Below are 22942 nucleotides of genomic sequence, written 5' to 3'. Positions count from 1 at the left end.
CAAGACCCTCAGACAGGACACATACTGCTAGCTCAATGAGAAACCAGACTTTACTGTTCTTAGTCTGAAGGTTTTTGGAGGATGGGAAAGGAGAGAGGACTGGAACCTCTTCCCTCCCCTAGGCTCTGCCCCCAGAGACATGCCCAAGATCCCTCAAAAGCCCAAGAGTCCTGTCCAGGGTGGAATCCCTGTCTTGAGGCCACAGAGTTGGAGTGCTGGCTCCAGCAGAGATGTCTGACTAGTGACCTGAGAGGCCAGATGGCCATGTCTGATGTGGTTGTTGGTCTTGGAGGGCCTTGGCTGTCCTGAGTTCAGACCTTGGCTCCTGGCCGCTGGGGTGGCTGTTTCTGCAGCAGGGCTAGCGTATCCCGCTTCTGAATGGAGCGCAGCTGCTTCTTCTTTGCCCGCTTGAGTTTGGCAGGGTTTCGGATCTGGGGGTGGGAGGAGAGTCATTAGTGTGCTGGGAGGAGCTTCCCTGTCCCTGTGGGAGAGGAAAGCCACCCTGCAGGGGTCTGGGATCACAGCAGGAACAGACATGGGAAAGGCAGCTCCAAGGCCTCACCTGGCCCAGCCATGTCTGCCTCAGCCAAGTGGCCAGGGGACACTTACCACTTGGACCACCTCAGCCTTCCGCTCGTTCTCCAGGCGTCGCCTCAGGTTCTCAGCCCGGCGCTGTTTCTTCTCCTGGAACACACAGGGGCACACGGGCAAGGGAATTGAGCTCCCCTGGCTGGGAGCTACGGTGGCCCAGCAGAGTGAGGGCTGGTCAATTCCCATTAAGTGGAGGAAGGACTCCCATCTGGGCTCCGTGTTGCTTCTGGTGGTGAGCATGGAACCTGGAGACCAATGGGAGGGCCTGGAGAGCAACACTCGTGCCACGGGCCTGGCGTCCAGATGCCCACTGTGCTGGAAAGTCTGACCCTCACATTAGAAGGAGGGTACCTGGACGGACCGTGAGAAAGGGCTTAGACAGGAGGACTGCCTCTCTCCCTGGAACTTTGCAAATGCCTGGAACAGGCTGTTTACCAAACTGCTCATCACTGTGAGGGAGATGGATCCCCCATTCCCACCTTCTCAGGGTCTCCCTCTCCCCCGATGCCCAAGTGCCACAAAATGTGAGGCCTAGGCTCTGTTGGTGTCCCCAGGGAGGAGGTGGGGCTGGGAGAGCTGAGCTGCCCAGAAGAGGCTCCGAGGGATCTGGTCCAGGTTTGAATCTTGACTGCTACTGGGGTTGTGACAGTCTAGTTCCAGAGCATGGGTCCTACCTGGACACTGGAGGAAGACAGCTGTAGTTGCCAAGCCCCGAGTTCACTGCTTACTGCCTGTGTGACCCTGGGTGAGGTGGCCTCAGATAACTGCTAAACAGGTAAATGCCTCAACTCCCCCATATGGAAAGCAGGGCAGTCACAGTAACCCGCTCCTGCAAGGTGAGTGGACGAGTGCATGCGCAGGTTTTAGACAGCATCCTACTGTCGGGACACTCACAACCTAGATGGGGTCTGTCCTGGAAATTAAGCCATGCCCTTGACTATGCAGAGGGTCCCCTGGAAGGCCCAGGGAAGGGACATCAGCTCCCAGGCTGCTGCATGGTCAGGTGCCTCTCTTGGCTTTGTCAACTTGGGGTAACAGGATGGCCTGGGCCCCTGGGGAGAAAGGAGAAGTGAGACTTGGGCTCCTGCGGTATCGGGGGAGGTATGGGCTGGGGCTGAGAAGAAGGCAGCTATCTTGCTTAAGAGGGAGCCAGGGCTGCACAGGAAGTGAGGTAAGGCCTCAGCACATGGAGGTAGCCACTCTGTCCCTAGGGCCATGCCACAAGCTGACCTGGGCCAAATCAACAGCTAGGGTGAGTTATCTGACCCTGGATCAGTGCTCCTCCTGCACTCTGGGGTCACCCAATGGGCAGGATCCCCAATAACTCTGGTATTGGGGGACAGCACTGCTGCCCAGTGCAGCCACCACCTGGCTTTTCTGGATGCTGCCTGCTGAGTGCCCTCTTCACCCCTACTGGGGAGAGGCCTTGGTGATGTGGGTGAAGCTGGGACCTTTTACTGCCTGGAGACTGAAGATGTGAGGTGTGAGCCTCTAATGGACATTCCTGGCTCTGGGATGAGTGACAGGTGTGGGGACTGTCCATGTGCTGGTGTGTGGAAGCCACTTCTTGAGTGACGCAGCAAAACTGGGGACAAGATTTTCCAATCTGTAGGCCTTTCCCAAATGAGCAGGTCCTGGGGAAGGGACACTGATCACATCTCACTGGATGCTCCTACCACTGGTGAGGGCCCCCTGGGATTTCTTTCTGGGCTCTTGCACCCCACTTTAGAGCCTCCTGCCCATCCTTGACCCACAGGCCCAGGTTGAGCTGGATGACTTATTGCACTTCCCCACCCTGGGGGTCCAAAGGGGGGCCCTGGGGCTCAAGGTCTCTGACTGTCGGCCTCGCCCGGCTCCTGCGTGCCTTACAGAGGCATGCATGCTCAGCCCCAGAGCTGCAGCCTTGCCTGGCTGGCCTCCCACCTGGCGGCGCTTCTCCTTCTCCTCCTGCAGGTGCCGGGCAAAGTCCTTGGTCAGTTTCCTCTCCTGTCGCTCCTTCATCTTCCGCTGCCAGGATGTGCGCAGGGGCTTGTCCTGAACCATCTGGGAGAACCTGGAGGGTTAAGCAGGGGCTTGTGGGATGTGGGGGTGACTACTCCTTGCCCCGCTGCCCTCACTCTGGGCTCTGGGCCTTCTTTTGCCGAGGGGAGAACACCTGCAGTGATGGGCGCTTACTCCCTGAGTGAGTTAAGCAGGGGGTGGCCGTCCTGCTTCTCAAGGTGAGGCTGGGCAGGTGCCTCTCCCCCTGGCTGGGATGCATGAAGGGAGTGGGCATTAGGAGATTTCAAGGAAGTCAGGACCTTCTGAAGAGTGGCGAGGTTTTTAAGAGTCATAGGAGAAATGAACACTCTCCAAGGAGGCGTCCTGCAGGAGCTCATGGGCTTTAAAACATTCTAGGGAAAAGAGTGAGAGAAAACTGCCCAGGACAAAGGTCCTGAGGCCAATGAAACGCTGAGAAGTGTCAAAACTGGCGATGGGAACATGGGGCTCATGACCCTATGCTCTCTCCAGGTCTGTGTGCTCAAAAATTTCCATCATAAAAAGCAAAACAAAGCGAGCCTCCCAGCTCAGTCCTCCTCCTGTCACTATTCACTGTCCCACAGACTGATTGGCACTTTTCCTTTTACCCCCAAGGCTCCTCTGCAGAGCCTCACAGTTGCCTTCCTGCTTCCTGACCAAAGTCTTCTGAAAGAGTTCCTGTTTCCCCACGTCCACTGTAGTATGCCCCAAACTGTTCCAGCCTCTGAAGGCCCGTGTACATACTGGGCATAGTCCACTCCTTTCCATGGGAAGGGTCAATACAGTTCTTCTGGGCCATTCTCTCCCCTTCCACAGAGTCGGGCACATGTATCCCAGAACTTGATTCCAGGCCCCTCCATGCAGAGCCTGGTTCTGCCCCTTCCCACCACAGTGCCAGCCTCTGGCCCCAGCACACCCTCTCCTGCTCCCTCTCCCACGCCTAGGGCCTGCTGTTCTAGACCCACCCTCTAAAAACAAAAGAGTGCGTACTGCCTGGACCTCCTCCCTGGTCTTAAAGCTGGGCTTTCCAAACTCGGGTATGAGAATCCTGAAAGGACAAGGTGGGGGGGTCCCGGAGTCACCAGAGCCACAGGGCACAGTGGTGTTTGGGGAACTTTCTGGGATGGGGGAAATGCTCCACACCTGTGCAGTCCAGTACGGGAGCCTCCACTCACAGGGCCGCACTTGGGGTTAAGAAAGTAAATGTAGATTTCATTCAACTTTAATTTAAATAGTTATGTGTGGCTGACGGCTTGTGGGTTGGGTCAGTCTAGTTTCAGAGCATGGGTCCTACCTGGACACTGGAGGACAGGCCAGCTGCCAAGCCCCGAGTTCACTGCTTACTGCCTGTGTGACCCTGGGTGAGGTGGCCTCTGAGACTTCATTCTCCCACATGGAGATGAGCATTGTGTCCTGAGCATGTAATGGAAGTCAGCTGGGGCCAATGACCTCCTTCCCTGCTCTACCTGCTCCTCTCTTTCCCCTCCGCTGGGCCCACCCACTCCTGCTCAGTAAGCTCACCCTCTCCCAGGGGTGGCCCCAGTGCCAGGACCCCAGTTCCTCAAGCTCGACTTGCTCATCACCCTCTTCCGACTGCAACCAACCTCCTCATCTGGTTCTGTGTGGCCATCAGTGGCCCCTGTCATTCTCCTAGACCTTCTGGGACAGGGAGGAGGGGCAGTACCACCAGCCACTTCTCCAATCCTCCAGCTTCAAAGCTTGTCTGATTGTTCACGACTCATTTAGCCTCAGTTTCCACAGACATAAAACAGGAGTGAAAATGACACCCGCTCCATAGGACCAAGGTACAGGTTAAATGCCATGACAGGATGCCTGTGTTTGAAAGGCTCTTCCCCAGCCAAGCCCCTCGGAAAAGCACACTGTTCTATATAGTCAGGGCTTGGTGATTTTTTTTTTTTTAATCCTAAGCGCAAATAACTGTAACAGATGACAGTGGGCGAAGACCTCACTGCTTTTATCAAGTAATGGCTGGTTTACTTGTGTCTGCCTCCCTATTGGAGATGGCGGACAATGGGAAATGTCTGTTAAGTGGGACTTAGGTGATTGCTGTAGGGGAGATCCATAAGGACCCCAGGAAAGAAACCATGAAAATGACCTTTGAGGGCCTGGTCTCACCCTCCTGGGATCTCAAGCATTTTTATCACATTCTGACTTTGATCACCTGTTGGTTGACACCCTCACTGAAGAGAGCTCCTTTCAATTCTGGGCCTCAGGGTTACACCGGGGTAAAGGCAGGGCCCAAACACTTAAAGAACCCCATCCCTGCCATGCCGTCCCCCATTTCACCTCTTTTTGGAGCGGTCCTTCCATACTCTCCCGGATTTGGGCTTCCCCTTAGGGATTACAGGAAGCTCCTCCTGCTCCTTCTTCAGCTTCTTGGACGCTGGGGCCTGCATTGAAGATCCATTTCGCTTCTTTGGGCTGAGGCCGCCTGTCACCTTCTCTCTAGATGAAAGTGGCTTGCTTGGCTCCTGCTGGTTCCCAGGGGAGTCAGGTGCCCTGGGCGTCAGCTCCTGTAGTGGTTGCGAGGGCTCCGGACCCGGGGCTTGCTGACCCGGGTAAGGCTCTGGTGACCCTGAGCCTGGCTGCAGCTGATGTGGGGGGGATCCCGGGGCCAGCTCCTCCTTACACTGGGCCACCTCTGAGTCCAGTTCTCCTCGGTCCTGGGGGAAATTCGGTGATTCCTCACTTAGCTTTGGCTGAGGTTGATGGAATTCAGGAATCGAGTCTGGCTGTCTTGGAGGTGACTCCAGGCCTGGCTTTTGCTGATGCTGGGGGGACTCTGGGCACAGCTCCGGCTGTGTTTGGGGGGGCTCTGGGCCCGGCTCCGACTGTCTTCGGGGGGACCCCAGGCCTGGCTCTTGCCGTGGCTGGGGAGACTCTGGGCCCGGCTCCGGCTGTCTTTGGGGGGTCCCCAGGCCTGGCTCTTGCCGATACTGGGGGGACTCTGGGCCCAATTCTGGCTGTCTTCGCGGGGACTCCAAGTCTGCACACCCCGGCAGTCTGGGTGATCCCGGGCTTGTCTCCCGCTGACGTCGGGGAGACTCCAGGCCGAGTGGCTGCACATTCAGAGTAGACCCGGGCTCCCTCGTTTCTTCTGGGTTCGACTCGACCTCCACAAGGGCGCGTCTCGCCCGCGAAACTGAGGCGAGACTCCCGGGGGCTTCGGGCTTTAGGCCCTCCAGCCTCCGGCTGCGCCTAAGCGGCGTATCCATGGCCCAGCCTGAAAGTTTCTAAACCCGAGTCCACGTGAAACCTCTGCCGGTGGCGCCTTCCTATGACGTCAGAGACGGCCGTGCCGGGCTGGAAGGGCTGTTTCCGGTGAGGCCGTGTTGGTGAGGGGCAGGGAGTCGTCTACCCGGAAGGGGCGGGGCTTATCGGGCGCCTGCGCAATGCGCATGGGCTCGGCCGAGACCCGCGAGTTTTTTGAAGGGTTTCACCTTTACCTTCCTCGCGAACGTCGTTTTCTTGGGGTGAAAGGAGAGTGTGCGGGCAGAGAAGGGAAAGGGGTAGGGGGACTATTTCTGGTGGAGAAGAGCATTGGAAAACGGTTCGAGGAGCCGCTAGGCAAGGCTGGATGGAGAAGCCGCCAATCCCGTGCAGTTGGCCGGCGCGCCCGGTTTCTCGTCTGTTCTGTGTGATTTTGCTCAAGCTTAGTGCATCTGAAGTGGCCCTGAGGGTCCCCGGGGCGGAAAACCTCAGTCTGTGTTGAACGCACCCACCGTTGCCGCCTTCTCCCATTCCTGTACTTAAGGATGCAGCCAGTGGCCGCCCCTTGCCAACACTGAAGCTTTTATGAGGGCGGTGGCGGTACCGTAAGATGCATCACCGTTGTCCCCGGGCACGCCTGTGCCATTGGCATGCAGCTCACTCACCCGGGTCCCCCTTCCGGTTGGATCTGCTAGGATCTTCCTTTCTGGAAGTGTGTGTGTGTGAACCTGCCTCCCCTCCCTTCACCTGTGTTCACTTGTAAATGTCCTTTGTTCACTAAGCTTTGGGGCCTCACCAGTGGGCAGGCCTTGCCTTCTGCACCTCCCAGTTGCCTAGAGAAGACTTTGGGGACAGGGGTTACCTAAGACCCAGGAGAGAAGGCTGGATGGATGCACAGCCTGCTGCTTAGGAAGAGTGTCTTGGAGTTGGGCCAAGCTCATCCCAGGTCTTTCCAGCATTTATGGTTGAACTGCCTGGGTATAGCCCTGGGGGATCCCAGGGGTCCCCCCACAGCACATTCCAGTGGCTTCTTTGAGAAGCCATTGTTTCTCCACCTGGGGGTGTGAGAGGCCCGGAAAGTTGTCCAGGGACACTCAGGGGTTAGAGGGGGAAGGCCAGGCAGACAGCCAGGGGGTCTCAGCACCTAGCCCAGCTCCCAGCTGCTGAGTCACCTTGCCAACCCTGGAGCAGGAGTGTGTGTCAGGACACTCCGGGACATCATGGCTGATGATTTGGGAGGAGCCAGGGATGATGAGGACCCATACAAAGGTTCCTGGAGGATGGAAAAGTGGGTTGAGAATCTTGACCACCTCTCACCCACCCAGCATACCAAATGATGATTTCAGCATGAGTCCTTTCTAAGGTGATGGCATCTTCCCATCTGTCCATGTTGTCAGAAATGGAGGAACCCTTGGGCTGTAATTATGTGTCCATTCCTGCCTCACTGGCCCCTCTCTTAGTCTCTAGGTACCTTATGTTCCTGAGCCAAGCAGAGCCCTGCAGAAAGCTTCGCCTACCTCAGTGTCCCTTCCACTGCAGAAGTGTCTCAGGGACCTCCTCACCCAGCTCTTCCAGCTCCCCAGCCCTCAGGAGTGAGCTCCATTGGGCTCCTTAAATTTCCTGCCCCTGATTGGAGACTTGGATGGTCCAATACTTAGAGCCATGCCCGGGTGGGTTGCCAGGGTCACTGCTGCTGTCACCTGCTCTAAGCCTGTTCTGTTTTCTGACTCTTGTCCCCAGCTGGAGGGATCACTCACAAATGCTGGTTGGCACAAATTCCAGCCAGCCCTGCTTAAAATACTTTGGGGGTAATCTCAAGTTCCCACCAGGGTAGTGTGAGAGAAGGAGTTGTGTTTTTGGAGGAGGGCTTCAAGTGTCCCTGAGACACATGTGAAGGTGAGACAGTCAGCTTCCCCTCCCCACAAAAAAGGACGGATGCTTTCCTGGAACCTTAACCCACCTGTCATCCAAAGGGTGTTTTTCCTGCTTTCCAACCCTGAACTCTAACCTGTTACCCATTAAAAAGCACAATATGTGTTCTTCCCTACCCTCATTCTCTCAGTCACCTCAAAAACTAGGGTGTTCAATGGAATATTACTCAGCCATAAAGAAGAATGAAATCATGACATTTCCCGGTAAATGGATGGAACTGGAGAATATCATGCTTAGTGAAATAAGCCAGTCCCCCAAAATCAAAGGCCAAATGTTCTCTCTGATATGCAGATGCTAACACACAATAAGGGGGAAGGGAAGAATAGAAGTTCACTGGATTAGACAAAGGGAAATAAGGGGAAGGGAGGGGGATGAGAATAGGAAAGACAGAAGAATGAATCGGACATAACTCTCCTATGTTCACGTATGTACACATGACCAGTGAGCCTCTATCTCAGGCACAAGCATGAGAATGGGATTTTAATTAGGATAAGTTTTACTCCATGTGTTTATAATATGTCAAATGTGCTCTTCTGACCTGTATATCTAAAAACAACAACCACAAAAAACAAACAGGTGTGACCCTAAAGCCAGGGTGCTTTTGCCTTAGTGCGGTCAGTGATAAACTAGTGAGAGAGGGACTGTCATAGGGCTGAAGACAGCTCCGTCCTGGGGCCCTGAAGCTGGCGCTGTATGTTAGTGTTTTCTTTACCCCACCCTGTCCTCTCTTAGCAGCTGCAGTGACCCCTCCTGTCAGTGAAGATGAAGGTGCAGGATGCAACCGCCCGAGGAGAGAGGTGACCTATGGCTCTCAACTGACTGGCTGATGGCTGCTCCCTGCAGGTGCAAGTCCTCACACAGGAAAAGCCCATGAGAATTCCTAACCGCAGCCCACCTCGCCCCTCGCCTTCTCTCTTTTGGGGGCCAAGCCGACCGTTCCATCAGTGGCCTCCATTCTCCTTCGGGTGACCCTGGTGACAGCCTCTCTGGGAGCTCGTCCTCCTGGTTTAATTTCTGAGCTTCCGTCAGTGGCGCTCTGTCAACCCCAGCTGCTGGGGGGCTCGAGCCCAGAGCCCGCTACTCCGCCTGACCTGCTCGACCTCATGGCAGGCATGGTCTGCAGACTCCTAGTCAGAGGAGCCTGGTGGCCTTCCCTGTTGGGATCCTGTCCCCTTCCACGCCTTTGCTTCCTGCTGTGCACGTCTCTGAGAGTGGTGTTCTCTGCCACCCCGCAGTGACCCCAAGCAGGGTTGAGCCCCAGTTGCCCATGAAGGTGACCTGGTCATTCATATCCCCTCAGGCTTCCTCCCTGTCTCTCTCTCCCACTCCTTTACGGGTGCCTGCTGGGGTCATTTTCCTGACAGACTGGTTGCACCCCAGTCCTTGTTTCAGAGTTGGCTCCTGGAGGAGGCAGCCTGCCACACTGAGGCCTGCAGGGCTCAGATACGACAGAGCAATGTGGCCACAAGCCTGTGCCTCACTGGGGTCCTGTCCTCACTCGAGCCACATAGCCACTGGCAATGTCCCCGTTGCCAGAGACATTCCTGCTGAGGAAGTCCTTACACACCTCGGTCCTGGTCCTGGCCAGTGGGTGTGGAAGTTAGGGGTTTGGGTTTGCAGGGGGGAGCCCTGAGTTCCAGGCCCGAGCTGCACCTGTCTCTGTGGCCCCTCTTACGTCACAGCCTTCCTGGACCTTCAGTTTCCTGTTCAGTAGGATGGGGGTGGTCGCCCCTGCCTGCTGGGTCCTACGGAGGACCCATTTACTCCATCATCCAACACTTAGGGAGCTCTGTGCTGGGGCCATTGCTCCAGGGGACTGAAAGGGCACCCAGGAGAGGCCAAGCACATAGTAAACGCTCAGTTAATGGTGCTGCTGACACACAGGGGCCCTTCCCTGCCCATCTCTCTGGTCTTGGTGTAGGAACACAGGCCCTTGACTTCCTGGGACTTTCAAAGCCTTTCAACATTGACTGTCCCTGGCTCGGTGGAGGGTCAGTGGCTCAGAGAAGATCACCTGATCCGTATCGTTGGCCCCTCTGTGGGCACTGGTTTCCTTCAGTCAGCAGATCTCACATTACATAAACAAGCCGGTATTGCTGACTCAGCACAGCACAGTGTGTGTGACACCCCGTACCTCCTTGTTCACACACCAGGGTCGGGGAGCGACATGGCAAATGAGGCCACGTGAGGGGCAGTTGCCAGGCAGCTAAGTGTGGCACTCTGGAACCATCATCCTGGCTCCCCAGTTGCTGTCTGGCTTTGGACAAGCACCTCACCCTTTCTGTGCCTTGGTTTCCTTACCTGGATCTCAGGGATTTATTGTCACATGTTGTATTTCTGGAGTCAGACAGCTAAAGCATGGATCCTGTTTTTTCCACTTATTTGCTGTGTAACCTTAACCAGTATCCTAGCCTCTCTGTGCCTCCTTCTGTAAAATGGGAGCAATGACATTAGTGCACCTGCCTCACGGGGTGTTTGTGAGGAGTACCCGAGTTTGCACGTGTAGACAGCTTGAAAGCAGGCTGCTTTGTCTTCCGCTCAGAAATCTTTTTAAATATTTAAAGACATGTTTCCTGTAGCTTTTGCCGAATTGTCTTTTATTGGGCTGAACATCTCCTGTTCCTCCAGCTGTCCCTCCCAAGTCAACACGTTAAACCTTTGGGGAGAGGCCAGTTCTCCGTGCTTCCAGAAGTGGTGCCCAGGCCTCCCTCGGGCACCAGGGTTGACTGCCCCACAGACAGCTGCTGGCTTGGCACCTTGCTCCTCCCCGTCCCTAACTGTGGCCAGGCCTCCATCCTCTTCCTGGAAGCCAGTGCCCTGTGGACATCTGGTTGAAAACAGTGGGTGACGGTGTGGCTCCCCCCACTGCTGGGCTGTCCCTCCTGGTCCTGAGCTGTTGGCTTCTGCAGGTGGCTCAGGCGTGTCTGTCCCTACTGAGTTTTGCTCTGAGCTCTCTGGGGGCCCAGCACCCCTCCTTTGTTCCTTGCTCCCCTTCCTCTTGCCGATGTGACAGCTGCTTCGGAGCACTTCAGGTCAGGCCTCCTGAGAAGGTGCAGGTGACCGTGTCAGCGCTGTCGGGAGAGCTTATCTTGGAGGCCCATCTCCCCTGTGTGTTCTGAACAGCTCGCTCTGAGTTTCAGATCCTTGAGAAGATTGGGGAAGAGACCTCAGCAGAGGACAGGGGGTAGGGGAAGAAGGATGGGAGTGGCCCTGGGGTCCCTGGGGGTCCCTGGATGTGAATGCGTCCAGCTGTGCTCATGGGGCGCCCCCTGGGTGCAGAGCCTCAGATCCTCTCACGGCATCTGCAAATTTTTGCTAAAACAGGAAGGTTTTAGCAAAACCTCCATGTGGTGGGGGTGCCTGTGCGCGAGACAGATCCTCCTCTCTCCTCGGCCCTCACCAGCCCCCCTCGCAGGTTCCCCGGCCCTGAGCCAGCCAGGGAAGGGAAATGGACCCCTGAGAGGTGAGAGGTGGGTACGCTGTACCCTATCCCACTCTCATCCCGCTAGCAACGCTCCAGCATCGGAAGCACCTGGGGGGGGGTTAAAGCCCCCACTGCAGAAATAAGGATTCAGTGGGTTTGGGGTGGGGCCACTGGGATGGAAGACCTTGGTTGCCAACCTGAGGGACACCTGGGAAATTGGTGTAGCCTGCTTCTGGACGGGTCGGTAGAAGGTTTCCAGGGACGAGTAGCATGTTGGCCCAGGAATGGAGGGGAGAAGCCCCGCCCTGAATGTGGGTGGCATGTCCAAGAGGCAGGACTGAAGGGGAAGCTCTCCAGGCATGCGTGAGCCCCAGTCTGCTCCAGCAGGTGTGGGTTTTGTTGCTACTGTCACCCACAGACATCAGACTCCTGGACTTGCCCCAGTGACTCTCCAGGGGCCTTCCAGACCTTCAACCTTGGTCTGGGCTTCCCTCTTGTTCTAAGGCCTCCAGCTTCTTGGACTGAGCAGCTACTGATTCCTGAGGTTTTACAGATGGCCACTGGGGACTATCCAGCCTCTAACTTTATACCCATCTAATATATCCCCTCTGATAATTGCATATGCATTCCATTGGTTCCGTTCCTCTAGAGAATCCTAACACAGCCAAACCTTTCTGATCAGTTTCCGGGTGCTGCTGCTGCTGGTCCACGGACCACACTCTGGGGAGCAGCCACCGGGAAGGGATGGCCAGCCTATGAGGAACTGTGTTTCTTTGCCTTCCACGCAGGGTGGGGGCCGAGCTCCCTATTATCTTATTGTTTATTTAGTCACCAAGAAATTATGGACTGCTTACCCTACGACAGGCACTAGAGGTGAGCAGGGAATGGGGCCACCGTGGCCCCCACCTTGATGGAACTCACACCAGCATGGGGGCTCAGGTATCAAATCTGAAAACTGTCCTTGGGGTCATTTGGGCAGGAATTATTTTCCCTAATGGACAAGTGAGCATCACTGAGAGTGACATGACCTGGTGAAAGCCACCCAAGTGTGATGGCCGAACTATTGAACTTGAAATGTGGACCCCATTCCCTGGCAGTGAACCACCTCAGCTTCATAGGGTTGGTGTGGGATGGGAGAGCTACAGACCCTGTTTACATGTTGCCAGAAGGTGACATCTGGGCACTTCATCCTTATGCATAAGAGACAGGCACGCGCACACACACACACACACACACACACACACACACACATACACACACTCTCTCTCAGTTCCTAAGTCATGGACAATTACAGAGTTTCACCATGAGCCACTTCCCCTCTTTCTCCCCGTTTATTTACCCCTTTCCTCTCATTTCCTCTAACATTTGGCTTCTTTAGAGCTCTGGTCCTCCTGCCAGAGCAGGAAGAGATATCTGCTTCAGCGGTGACATTCCTCCTGATCAACATGGCGGCCTCATCTCCATGGCCACCCCTAGAGATCTTGCTTGGTAATCAAGGAGGAACACACCAGGGCCAAATCACGAGGCCCCTTCTCTGAACCATGGACCAACTTGGTCCCTGGTGTAATGGTGAGAATTTGTCGATCCTATCGTGAGAGAAATCTCTGCTGAACTCAAACCAGCCCCAAATGTGACCCGTTGGTCAGATAAGCCTTCCTCTAAGGCAGTAAGTAGTCTTACTACTCTTCTTCTCATAGAACCTCCCAAATGCCAAGGCCCCTCAGGAACAGGATGGAGGGGCTTTGTGGAACCCATTGGATCAACAGGGCTCATACTGGATCCCAAATGCACTAGGCCATTGTAGAAACAGACATGATTTCCCTGAAAAACACCAAAATCTCATGTTTACACACTGAAAAACGTATCATTTATGGTAAGTCTTAAGGACTGAGATGGTAACCAATATTGATGAGAGAGCTTTTATTGCAGTGGATTTAAAAAAATACACATAAAAAGTACCAATCCCACCAGTGCCTTAAATGATCAAGATTCTTGCCAGCATAGCTAGCTAATAAGGAGTCCATTTCCAGGTACTCTCTCATGACCTTGTTTATCAGAGGTGGAGAGGCTTGTCCAGGGACAGTAATGATGAGTGGCACAATGATGGCTTGAAGCAGATTTCTCTGCTTCCAAACTGTGTTGGGTTTCACTCTCATCCTTCTTTTTGTGCATGATCTGAATTGAGAATACGTTTCTTCTCTGGCCCATGCCTAATTTTTCTATTCTACGAAAACAAGCCAGATTATCAAGAGTACCTTTTACAGGGAGCTGGGGCTGATTGATCAAAGTAACTTGTTGCTGCTCTTTCACTTTCTGCTCAAAGTGAAATATTGCACAACACTCAGATATTATCACCTGCTGTTTGAGTGTTTTTTAGCACTCTACTTTCAAGATGACTCTGGGTAGATCTAGATACCGGCTTTTTGGGGATTAGACATGGGTGATGGAGATCTCATTTTCTAAAGTTGTCCCAATGGCATGTCCATAGTCACTCCTTCCCTTGAGTGGTGGAGTCTATGTCCCTTCCTTCTCCAACTAGATGGATCTTTGTGATTACCAAGAGGGCGTGGTGGAACTATTGTTATGTGACATCCAAGGTTAGATCGTAAGGATGCCATGAACTTCTGCATGACTTTGGTGAGATGCAGGCTCTTGGAACTCAGCTGCCATGTTGTGAGGAAGTCCAAATAATTCCACACAAAGAGACCCATTCTCTGCCCAGTGTGAGTGGACATGTTCCTAGATGATTTTAGCCCTCACTCATCAGATTCCCACTCCCAACCTTGAATCTGGGACCAGCAGAGGCTCCAGAAATTGCAGAACAGAGATAGTCTCTCCCTATCCAAGTTCTATGCCTCAAAACTCATGAGTAAATAACATAATTATTTCACATCCCTAAGTTTTGGGATTGTTACGTAGCAAAAGTAACTGATATAGAAAATATTTGCTAACCGTCAAGTATCTATCTCAAGAGAGGAAGCCTGTGGTCTTTTTGCACCCTTTCCTGGAGCAAATATAATGGGCAGAGATGACATCCAGTCCTAGTTCTGTCACTTCCTCAGAGCTGCATTGGATGGGCGTGCCCTCCCTTGTTCTTTGATCATTATATACTAATAATTCTTCTTGCTTCCTTGTTTATTGTCCTTTCCCCACAGTATAGAATGTGAATTCCCTTTGGATAGCTTTCCCCCTATTTTACTTGTTCTCCTCTTCCTCAAATCTAAACTTGAGCAGTTGGTACTTAGCACTTGATCAATAAATTATGGTCAAATGAATGAATTAAGGTGAAACTTTACTTGGGTGCAAGTGTTGAAAATGATCCCTGCAGAGAATTTTGTTAACATTACCATGTTCTGGTTATTACGACAAAATAAAATTACTTCCTGCAGGGAGATATCTGCTTCAGTGATGGACATAAAAGAAGTTCACCTCATGGTGGGAATTTCCTGAGAATAATAGGCAGAAGTTCTGAGTCCCAACCTTTTTTTTTTAAATAAAGAAAAAAAAAATAGTCGTTAAAAGTATGTTGTGTATTGGGGGACTCCAGGCCAGTACTGAGGATTTTGTTCAAGGAATTGGTTCCTGGACTGTCTCTGAAAGGATTTACCATCAATCAACAAGCAAATACAACCACACTTTCACATGTCCCCTGTCATGTGCTGAGTGTCACGGGGATCACAAACAAATGCTAGGTGCAGGTGCTGTCCTCCAGCTCCATGGGGTTCAGTTGGAGAGAGAAGACAACGTCTGTGTTACCCAGTGAGTCAAGCCAGACCTGTGGTGAGCCTGGCAGGCTTCCTGGAGGAGGAAGATGGAAGGGGATTGATTGACAGGCTGGTACAGTGGAGCAGGTTCCTGAGCCAGAGGGGCATGGCAAGGCTAGGGAGACTCATCACAAGTGTCAACTCGGTTTCCACCTGCAGGTCTCCCATAGCAGGTGGACAGGAAGCAAGTCTTCCTTTTGCTAAAACAGGAAATTCCCTTACATAGAACGAAAATCTCCTCCCAGTGCCACTCACTCTACCCTGTGGGGTATTTTTGTGATGTGCATGGCGAGTCCCTGCACCCGAGGGCCCGCCTGCCCCTGAGACTGAGACCGTCCGGCTGCAGTCCCTGCCCAGGGCCCTGTGGGGCAGCCCAGGTTCGGAAACCAATCAAGACAGTTGTCAAGGGCTGTTGGCCAAGAAGGGAGCCGCCAGCTTTATAAAGGTCTCCTCAAAGGCTGTCTGTTGCAAAATAAAACCATGGAGCATAACAGGGGCAGCAGAGTAAGCCAGGTGCCCCGCGTCTGAAAGGTACCCGGAGAGTGCTTCAGTCCCCCGCCCCCCCCCCCAGAGTTGGGCACGGTGTTGGGTGGGGGGGAGCAGCTGGGAGGGTCCAGCTGGGCGGGCGGCTGTCCCCATGTTGAGTGTGAAGCTGTGTTAAGGGGAAACGGCTCCTTTCCATCCCTGCCGTTACCGCTGGGCATGTGCTGGGAGATGGTCGAATTGGGGGGGCCACGTCTTTAGCCTGCTCCAGGTGCCCTCCAGGTGGCACGCGGGCCACACGGACCTGTTGGTGATCTAGACTCATGACCCATGTGGAATACCTGTAGACTGTCCCGAGGGCCATGCCTGTCCCGAGTGAGGGGCTCGGGCTGTCAGTGGAGACAAGTCCCCAGCTCCGGGCCTCCGGGCCACGACTCTCCTGGCTGCTCCCTCCTTGACCAGTTCCATTCTATTCTGTAAATAACGGCCCTTCCGGGCGCCGCCTGGAGCGGAGCTTGTCCTATGGGCGCAGGGCACGAGCCCCTGGCCAGATGGCGCCAGTCCCCGGTGTTCAATGCAGCCACCGAGGCCAGGGGATGGTGGATTCTGCCATCCCAGGGCCCCCGGGGCAATGCCTGGTGCCACACTGCCTCCTGGCGGCCTCTTGTCTGAAGTGTCTGTGGAGAGCCACGGCCCCAGGTCCACAGTGATCCTGTAAGTGTTGTCCAAATGCCAGCTTCAGTCTAGATGAGGCACCAGGACAACAGGTGCAGAGGAGGTCTGTGCCAGGGACACGTGGTCACTATTTCTGTCCCTCCCAGCTACTGGGACATGCCTCCTGCCATCTGCCGTCAGGTGACAGAGGCCAACACTTGGCAGTGCTGCTCTGAACGTCCATTAGTGGGTCTCTCATGGTCTTCCTCCTCCAGGCAAGGCGGCCGGGTCACGGCATTTCCTTCTGAATCCAGGAGATGCTCTTTATTAATGAGAGACCAGGGCAAAGGACTGAACGGGCAGCACTTCAGGAAAGTGCTATTCTAAGGCCACGCCTCACATATACTCACATGACTGTCACCATGACCCTACACAGTAGGGATTATCATTAGCCCTGTTTCACCTATGAGGAAATGGAGGTCCAGAGAGGTTAAGTAACTTGCTCAAGATCACACACCCAGGGAAGGGAGGAGCTGAGAATCAACCCAGACAGTTTGGCCCTAGAGACTGTGCCCTTAGCCATCATGTTACATTGTCTTCTGGGCCTTGGTGTCCTCGTCTGCACAATCAATGTCATAATACATGAACTTGTGGGGATACTGTAAGGATTAGAGGTAATGTTCACATCTGGCTTTAGAGTGCCTGGTTTTCTAGAACAATTGCTCATGGCTCAAACCTGCTCACGGGGGCATGCAAGGAAGGGCTTGAGGTGAAATGAGGGGACCCAATGGTTCATCTCAAGGGAGCACCATTCACATTGTTTTTCTGTGAACATGATGCTGCCTGAAGTTGTGCAGTGCCCAACCTGTGTAGCCACACATGGCTGTCCCAAAGGAGCAAGAGTGAGCTCTGATCTCCACTTAGTGCACTCCTGCATGCACCTGTTTATATTTTGGGTTTCTGAATAAGATTTAATTTTAGCGAAGGTCTCCTGTTTCAAACAAAATTTGCAAGCCACTGGTGCTTGATATCAACTCCTTGAGGCCAGGGCTGGGTGGGCCCTTGAATCTCTGAAGTCCCTGTGTCCAGTGCCTGAGATTTGGCATGGAGTCGGGGGGTTGATGAGGAAACAGAGGAACTAATGCCTCTCTCAGGCCACGATGCACCTGCAGGCCAGACCCTTCAGGCCTGGGGTGTGGGTCAGGACAGAAGGCAGAGCTTCAGAAGATGAGGATTCCAAGCCTCCTCCCATTCTCCCCTCCCGAGGACCAACCTCCCAAGAAGGCTTTCGAGTAAATGCCCAGATAAATAGAAACCCAGGTCTGCCCCTTGGTAGCTGCGTGTTCTTGGACAAGTTACCCTCTCTGAACCTCAGTATCCTTTGCAAAATGCAGATCATGAAAGTGTCCATCTTGTGGGATTGTATTAAATGACTTAATATATGTTAAGTTTTAGCACAGTGCCTGGAAGACAGTAAACAGCAATAAATGTGAACACAGCGTCCTTGGTATCCAGGAGGGACTGTGTCAGGATTCCCATGAATATCGAAATCCACGGGTATGTGCTGGGAGCCATCCGTGAAATGTGGGTGAACCAAATCGACATGGAAGCCATTGGGTAGGAAAGCCTGGTGTCTGGGAACTCCCAGGGCACTCCTGCGCATGGCATATGACTTCCTACCTAGCTCCAAGTTCAGCACTGCACTGGAATTGGGGTGACCCGTCACAGCCACACAGCCACACAGCCACACAGCCTCTCAGAGATGGGCGTGGCTTGCGAAGATGCCAATCTACCTGTTTGCTGCTAGTCCCCTGCCACCAGGAGGCAAGGCTCCTCTGGCCGAAACCTCATCCCTGCCTTGGATGGACTCTCCCTTAAATAAAGGGCCAGAGCCATTTCTGTAGTTGGGTTCCAGCTCCTAACAGGACTGGAGAGTCTATCAGCACTCCCTTCAAGCCTAATTTCTGTCTCTGTCTCTTATTCTTTACTAATTATTTCAGACTTTCTATAGGTGTCCAAGTCTCTTACATAAAATGGTGTCATAGTTGCACATAAGTGGCACCATCCTCCTGCGGCTCATCCCTGGGTTCCTCTTGACACCTAGTACAGCACAGGAGTCACCATCCTGTGTATTTTAAGGAAGTGACCAGCAAATAACTGTCCCTGCACATCCAACGCAGGTGTCGCTTCTTTCCTTGAATGTTTTTGATCCGCAGTTGGTGGAGTCTATGGATGAGGACAGCCTCTTGGGTGGAACTGCAACTCGCGGCCACACAGTCTCGGCATCTCTGGAGTTTAGCCTTTATTTTGCCTTAAAGGCTTCTCGCCTGTGCTCCAGGGGACCTTGAAAACTCCCCCTGAGCCCCGCAAAGTTGGAATATAGGAGAAAATAAAGAGCAAACCTTCCAAAGAGCGACTTCCCTCCAGCACCCTCCTCCCCGGTGACTGAAGTGAAGCAAGGACAGGCTGATGAAAGTCCCCAGCCCACCCCCCAAGCTTGCTCACGACCCACAGCTGTCCCCACTGAGCACCCTCCCACCTGGGAGGTGCTTGGGTCCCTTGGGGCAGGGGATTCAGGAATGAATTCCAGTTGCTCAGCCAGCTCGAGGGGTACCCCCACCCGCGTTCTCTATGCTCGTATGCTCTGCGTGTCCCTGTGGGCCTGACGGCACCCAGGTCTCTGCCCTGCGTGGTGACAAGACAGGCAGCTTCGCTCATCCCTGAATCCAGACGGGTGTGACCTTGATGGATGGCAGAGCTGCTGGGTCGGGGGACGTTCCTCAGATGCCAGGAGCAGGTGGTCTCCACGCTGGGGCAGGGGAGGGGCAGTGTCTGCAGATGGGCTGGAAGGAGGGGAGGGGGCAGCAGAGCCTGGGAGAGGCGGGTGCTGGCGACGTGCGCCCCCTCGCGCTGGGTTCCGGTACTGGAAGAAGTGAAAGGGCAGGGGCCCGGCGGCTGCCTTAGCGACCCGGGGAGCCCACGGGAGCCCAGGATGCCTTCAGGGTTCTCCATTCCCTGCTTTCCCTGGTGACGCCGCCCTCTGCAGAACGGAGAGTGCTGGCCCGAGCCCAGCCCCTGGGATTGGGTGGAATCCTTCCTGCAGCCTTCCCTGAGGAGTAGGTGCCCAGGAGACACACTACTGGCATCCTGGGCCAGATGTGACCTCAGCCAGGTCACCTCGCTTCTCTGGGCTTCAGTTTTCCAGTCTGTGACCGGAGGGATCACAAGCCCTTCCCTGCCCACCTCAGGCCAGTGTGAGGGGCAGGGCAGGGGCAGGGGCAGGGGCAGGGGCAGGGGCAGGGGCAGGAGCTGGTGGAAGCCCCGCTGAAGTGAGCTGAAGTCACCCCTGTGTCAGCGCATGCTAGGGGCAGGCTTCAGCCAGGATCAGAGCCCCGCCCCCTTGTGACGTCTTCAAGCGTGGTTCCCCGCAAGTTTGCACTGCCCCCACCCCTGTGCTTCAAGTGCCCAGAGCAGCGTCCCCCACGGGGGAGTAGAGGTCCTCCAGGATGGAAGGCGGGGCTCATCCGTCTGCTGTGCCCACGGGGCAGGAGCACAGGCTTCCAGCTCTGAATCTCACCCTGAGGCTCTCTTGTCCCTCTTCCCTTTGCCTTCCCTGGCCAGCCCTACGGACAGAGCAAGGGTGTACCCCTCCTGCAGCACCCACGCTGACCCACTCACCAGTTCATCTCACTCCAGTCAGAATGGCAGCTGTTAAGAATACAAACAACAATAAGTGTTGGCGAGGATGTGGGGAGAAAGGTACCCTCATACACTGCTGGTGGGACTGCAAATTGGTGCAGCCAATATGGAAAGCAGTGTGGAGATTCCTTGGAAAACTGGGTATGAAGCCACCATTTGACCCAGCTGTCCCTCTCCTTGGTCTATACCCAAAGGGCTTAAAAACCTCATACTACAGGGACATATCAATGTTTATAGCAGCACAATTCACAGTTGCTAAACTGTGGAACCAAACTAAATGCCCTACAGTAGATGAATGGATAAAGAAACTGTGGCATATATACACAATGGAACATTTCTCAGCATTAAAAGAGAATAAAACCATGGCATTTGCAGGTAAATGGATGGAGTTGGAGAATATTATGCTAAGTGAAGTTAGCCAATCCCCTAAAACCAAATGTGGAATGTTTTCTCTGATATGGGGATGCTGATCCATAATGGGGATGGGGGGATGGGGAGTGCGGAGGTGGGGATAGGAATATTGGGGGACATAGTCCCACAGGGACACAGGGCCTCAAGGCATCAAACTGCCAGCAACAATTTGTCCTCTATGAATGAAAAAGGAGAGGGGCTGCCCTAAGATCTAGGCCACTGGGTCATGGGGGGGGGGAAACTGAGTCCGGGGTGGTGTGGGGACCCCAGCTGTGGGGGGTGGTCTGGGATCATGGGCAGCTGGGCCACTGAGGTGGTCGGGAAGGGGGCAGCCATCATTGTGGGTTTCCTGTACCCCCTGCACCTGGGGGTGTGGGGGGTTCTAGCTAAGAAGAGCCTTTTGCTGCTCCTGTTCCTTTGTCACATCCAGGACTATGGTGTCCGTGTGTGATTCACGTGGATCTGACCCAGACACACCCACTCAGAGGAGAGTAGGACTGATAGGCCCCGGTTTCCTCAGCTTTGTGGTCTTCCTGATGTTCCCCTTTGCCCCGATCCCTTTAAAGGGGCCCCCCTGGGAGGGGACAGTGGGCTGGAGTATCTTGATGCAATACATTCTTTACACCAGAATCGACATGGAAACCCAGCGGAGGGGCAGGAATCCCCTGCAGGTGGATGGAGGCTGAGCTTTCTCAGGGATTCTGGATTAAAAGCAGTTCAGCTTGATTCCCCAGCTTGGCTTTGGTAATGGGGGACAAGACGACATCTCTGAGGGTTGTTTCCAGGATGAGAAGGTTCACAAAGAGGCAGGTGCTGGTCCCCTGGCCCCCGTCTCTCTCCTCTGCTGGGCCCCTGGCACTCACCTGAGTGCACCTGCTGCTGACCACCAGCTCTGTCACTAAGGTGCACACCCCGAGGCTGGCACACAAGAGCTGGCCAGGTTTAGCGCTGCATTGACCTTCATCTGCCGGGGAGACCAGAGCACCCATTGCTACCCAGTCAGTAGGAGAGGGTGCTGGCCTCCCCGTGAAGAGCCTCCAACCTGCCCCTGGTGCTAGGAACCAGTGGCCCCAGCTGAAAAGACATCTCTACTCCAACTGCTAGAGCCCTGGGCCACCAGAACTAAGTCAGCCTGAATAGCCAGAAGGTGGCTCTGTGGCACGTGGCCCAGATAGCAGACATATGGACAGTGCCTCCTGTGTCCTGGAGGACAACATTAATCAATCCTCAGAATCCACCTTAAAATAAACACCATTTTCTTCTGTGGTTTGAATTACATTTTCCCCAAAAGATCTGTTGAAGTCGTAACTTACATGTGTGAATGGGACCTGTTTGGAAATAGGGTCTTTGCAGATGCAATCCTATTAAGGTAAGGTCACACTGGATTTCTATTTGTGTCCCTATAAGAAGAGAAGGAACACACAGAGACCATGTGACAATGGAGGCAGAGACTGGAGTCGTGTGTCTGTAGGCTAGGGGACATCAAGGATTGCCAGCAACTACAGAAAGTGGAGAAGCAGCAAGAAAGAATCTTCCCCTACAGACTTCAGAGACAACCGAATCCTGCTAATGCCTTGGTTTAGGGCTTTCATCTAACAGGATCAGAGATTATGTTTCCACTGTTTTAAGCCATTTAGCTTGTGGTCATTTGTGTGGCCACCCTAGGACATGAATACACCATCCCAAGTCTCTAGGTTAGACAGAGAGATGGCTCTGTTGGGGGCTGCTCAGGACTGGATGGATCCCCTTCCGAAGGTCTGGCCCAGGAGGTCCTGCAAGGTTACTGCCATCTGCATTCTCCCTATCTGGTTGGGGCCATATGGTGGCCACAGCAGGGGGCAGGCATGGGGAACTGTGGTAAAGGAGAGGGATTGGGACTTTAGGTTCTAGTTAGAGGCAGGAGGCTCCTACAAGAAGGGAGGGTGCTTGGGGGCTCACACTGGACAGTAGGTAGGATAGAGGACAGAGTCCGATCTCCACTCTTCCTCCATCCTGTGCAAAGGCTCCTGTAAGTATCCACCTTAACGTGGTCCCTCATGGGCAGGACAGCTGTGCCCAGAGTCAGAGACAATGGCTGATAAACTCACCCGGTGAACCATGCTATCCCTTGAGGTGACGGGGTGGTTCATCCTGAGATGCAGAACTGCACGGAGAGACAGGAGGACTGATGGACTTGGGGAACCTCAGCACCTGCCTTCCTGTGAACCCCTCATGCAGAGCCGAGGGTATTTAAGGCTCAGGGCTCCTACACGAAACCGAGAGAAATGGGCCTTCTGGGAGCAGGGGAGGGTGGTAGGTCTCCCTGACACTCTGCTGGCTTGGAAGGAGGAGCCTAGTGGGCGGCCACTGCAGATTCCCAGGTACCTGGTCCAGGACTTCTCGAACCTGGATGAACAGCTTGGGGTTCACTATAACGTGCAGGCTGACTCTGCCCCTGGGAGTGGGCCTGGGGCCACATTTCTAACAAGCTCCCAGGTGATGCCAAAGCTGCTGGTCCCTGGACCATGCTTCAAGGAGGGAGTGACCAGCTCCTTATTTTGATTAAACAACAACAACAACAACAACAACAACAACAAAAAACTAAGGCTAAAAGAAGGGAAGCCACCTGCCCAGGTGACAGGGTGACATTGATCTGGGACCAGGAATCAAGCCACAATCCTGGCAGCTGCGTTTCGTGAGTGCCATCACAGGGGGCGCGTCCCTGGGAACATCACCTTTCTGCCTCCTTGGGCTG

The 22942-nt window shown here is 54.2% G+C and overlaps 1 protein-coding gene across 1 annotated transcript; it reads right to left on the bottom strand.

Moving 5' to 3' along the window:
* Positions 1-32: 32 nt before the first annotated feature.
* Positions 33-5918, bottom strand: Ccdc86 (coiled-coil domain containing 86). The gene is made up of 4 exons (XM_015478023.2): positions 4918-5918; positions 2515-2644; positions 610-684; positions 33-431 (listed from the first exon to the last, which is right to left on the bottom strand). The coding sequence occupies exons 1-4, from the start codon at positions 5844-5846 to the stop codon at positions 312-314; spliced, it is 1254 nt and encodes a 417-aa protein (XP_015333509.1). The 5' UTR covers positions 5847-5918; the 3' UTR covers positions 33-311.
* Between the last annotated feature and the right edge of the window lie 17024 nt (positions 5919-22942).

Source organism: Marmota marmota, unplaced genomic scaffold, assembly GCF_001458135.2.
Source record: "Marmota marmota marmota unplaced genomic scaffold, marMar, whole genome shotgun sequence".
NCBI lineage: Eukaryota > Metazoa > Chordata > Mammalia > Rodentia > Sciuridae > Marmota > Marmota marmota.
This window is presented reverse-complemented; position numbering and strand designations above follow the sequence as displayed.

Bases quoted from the DNA above. Each gene is read 5' to 3' on its own strand.
- Ccdc86 (XM_015478023.2), bottom strand. From the start codon at position 5,846: ATGGATACGCCGCTTAGGCGCAGCCGGAGGCTGGAGGGCCTAAAGCCC. The intron at 2,645-4,917 runs GTGAAATGGGGG...TTAACCCTCCAG, and splicing joins AAGGACCGCTCCAAAAAGAG to GTTCTCCCAGATGGTTCAGG. The intron at 685-2,514 runs GTGGGAGGCCAG...TGTGTGTTCCAG, and splicing joins AGAAGGAGAAGCGCCGCCAG to GAGAAGAAACAGCGCCGGGC.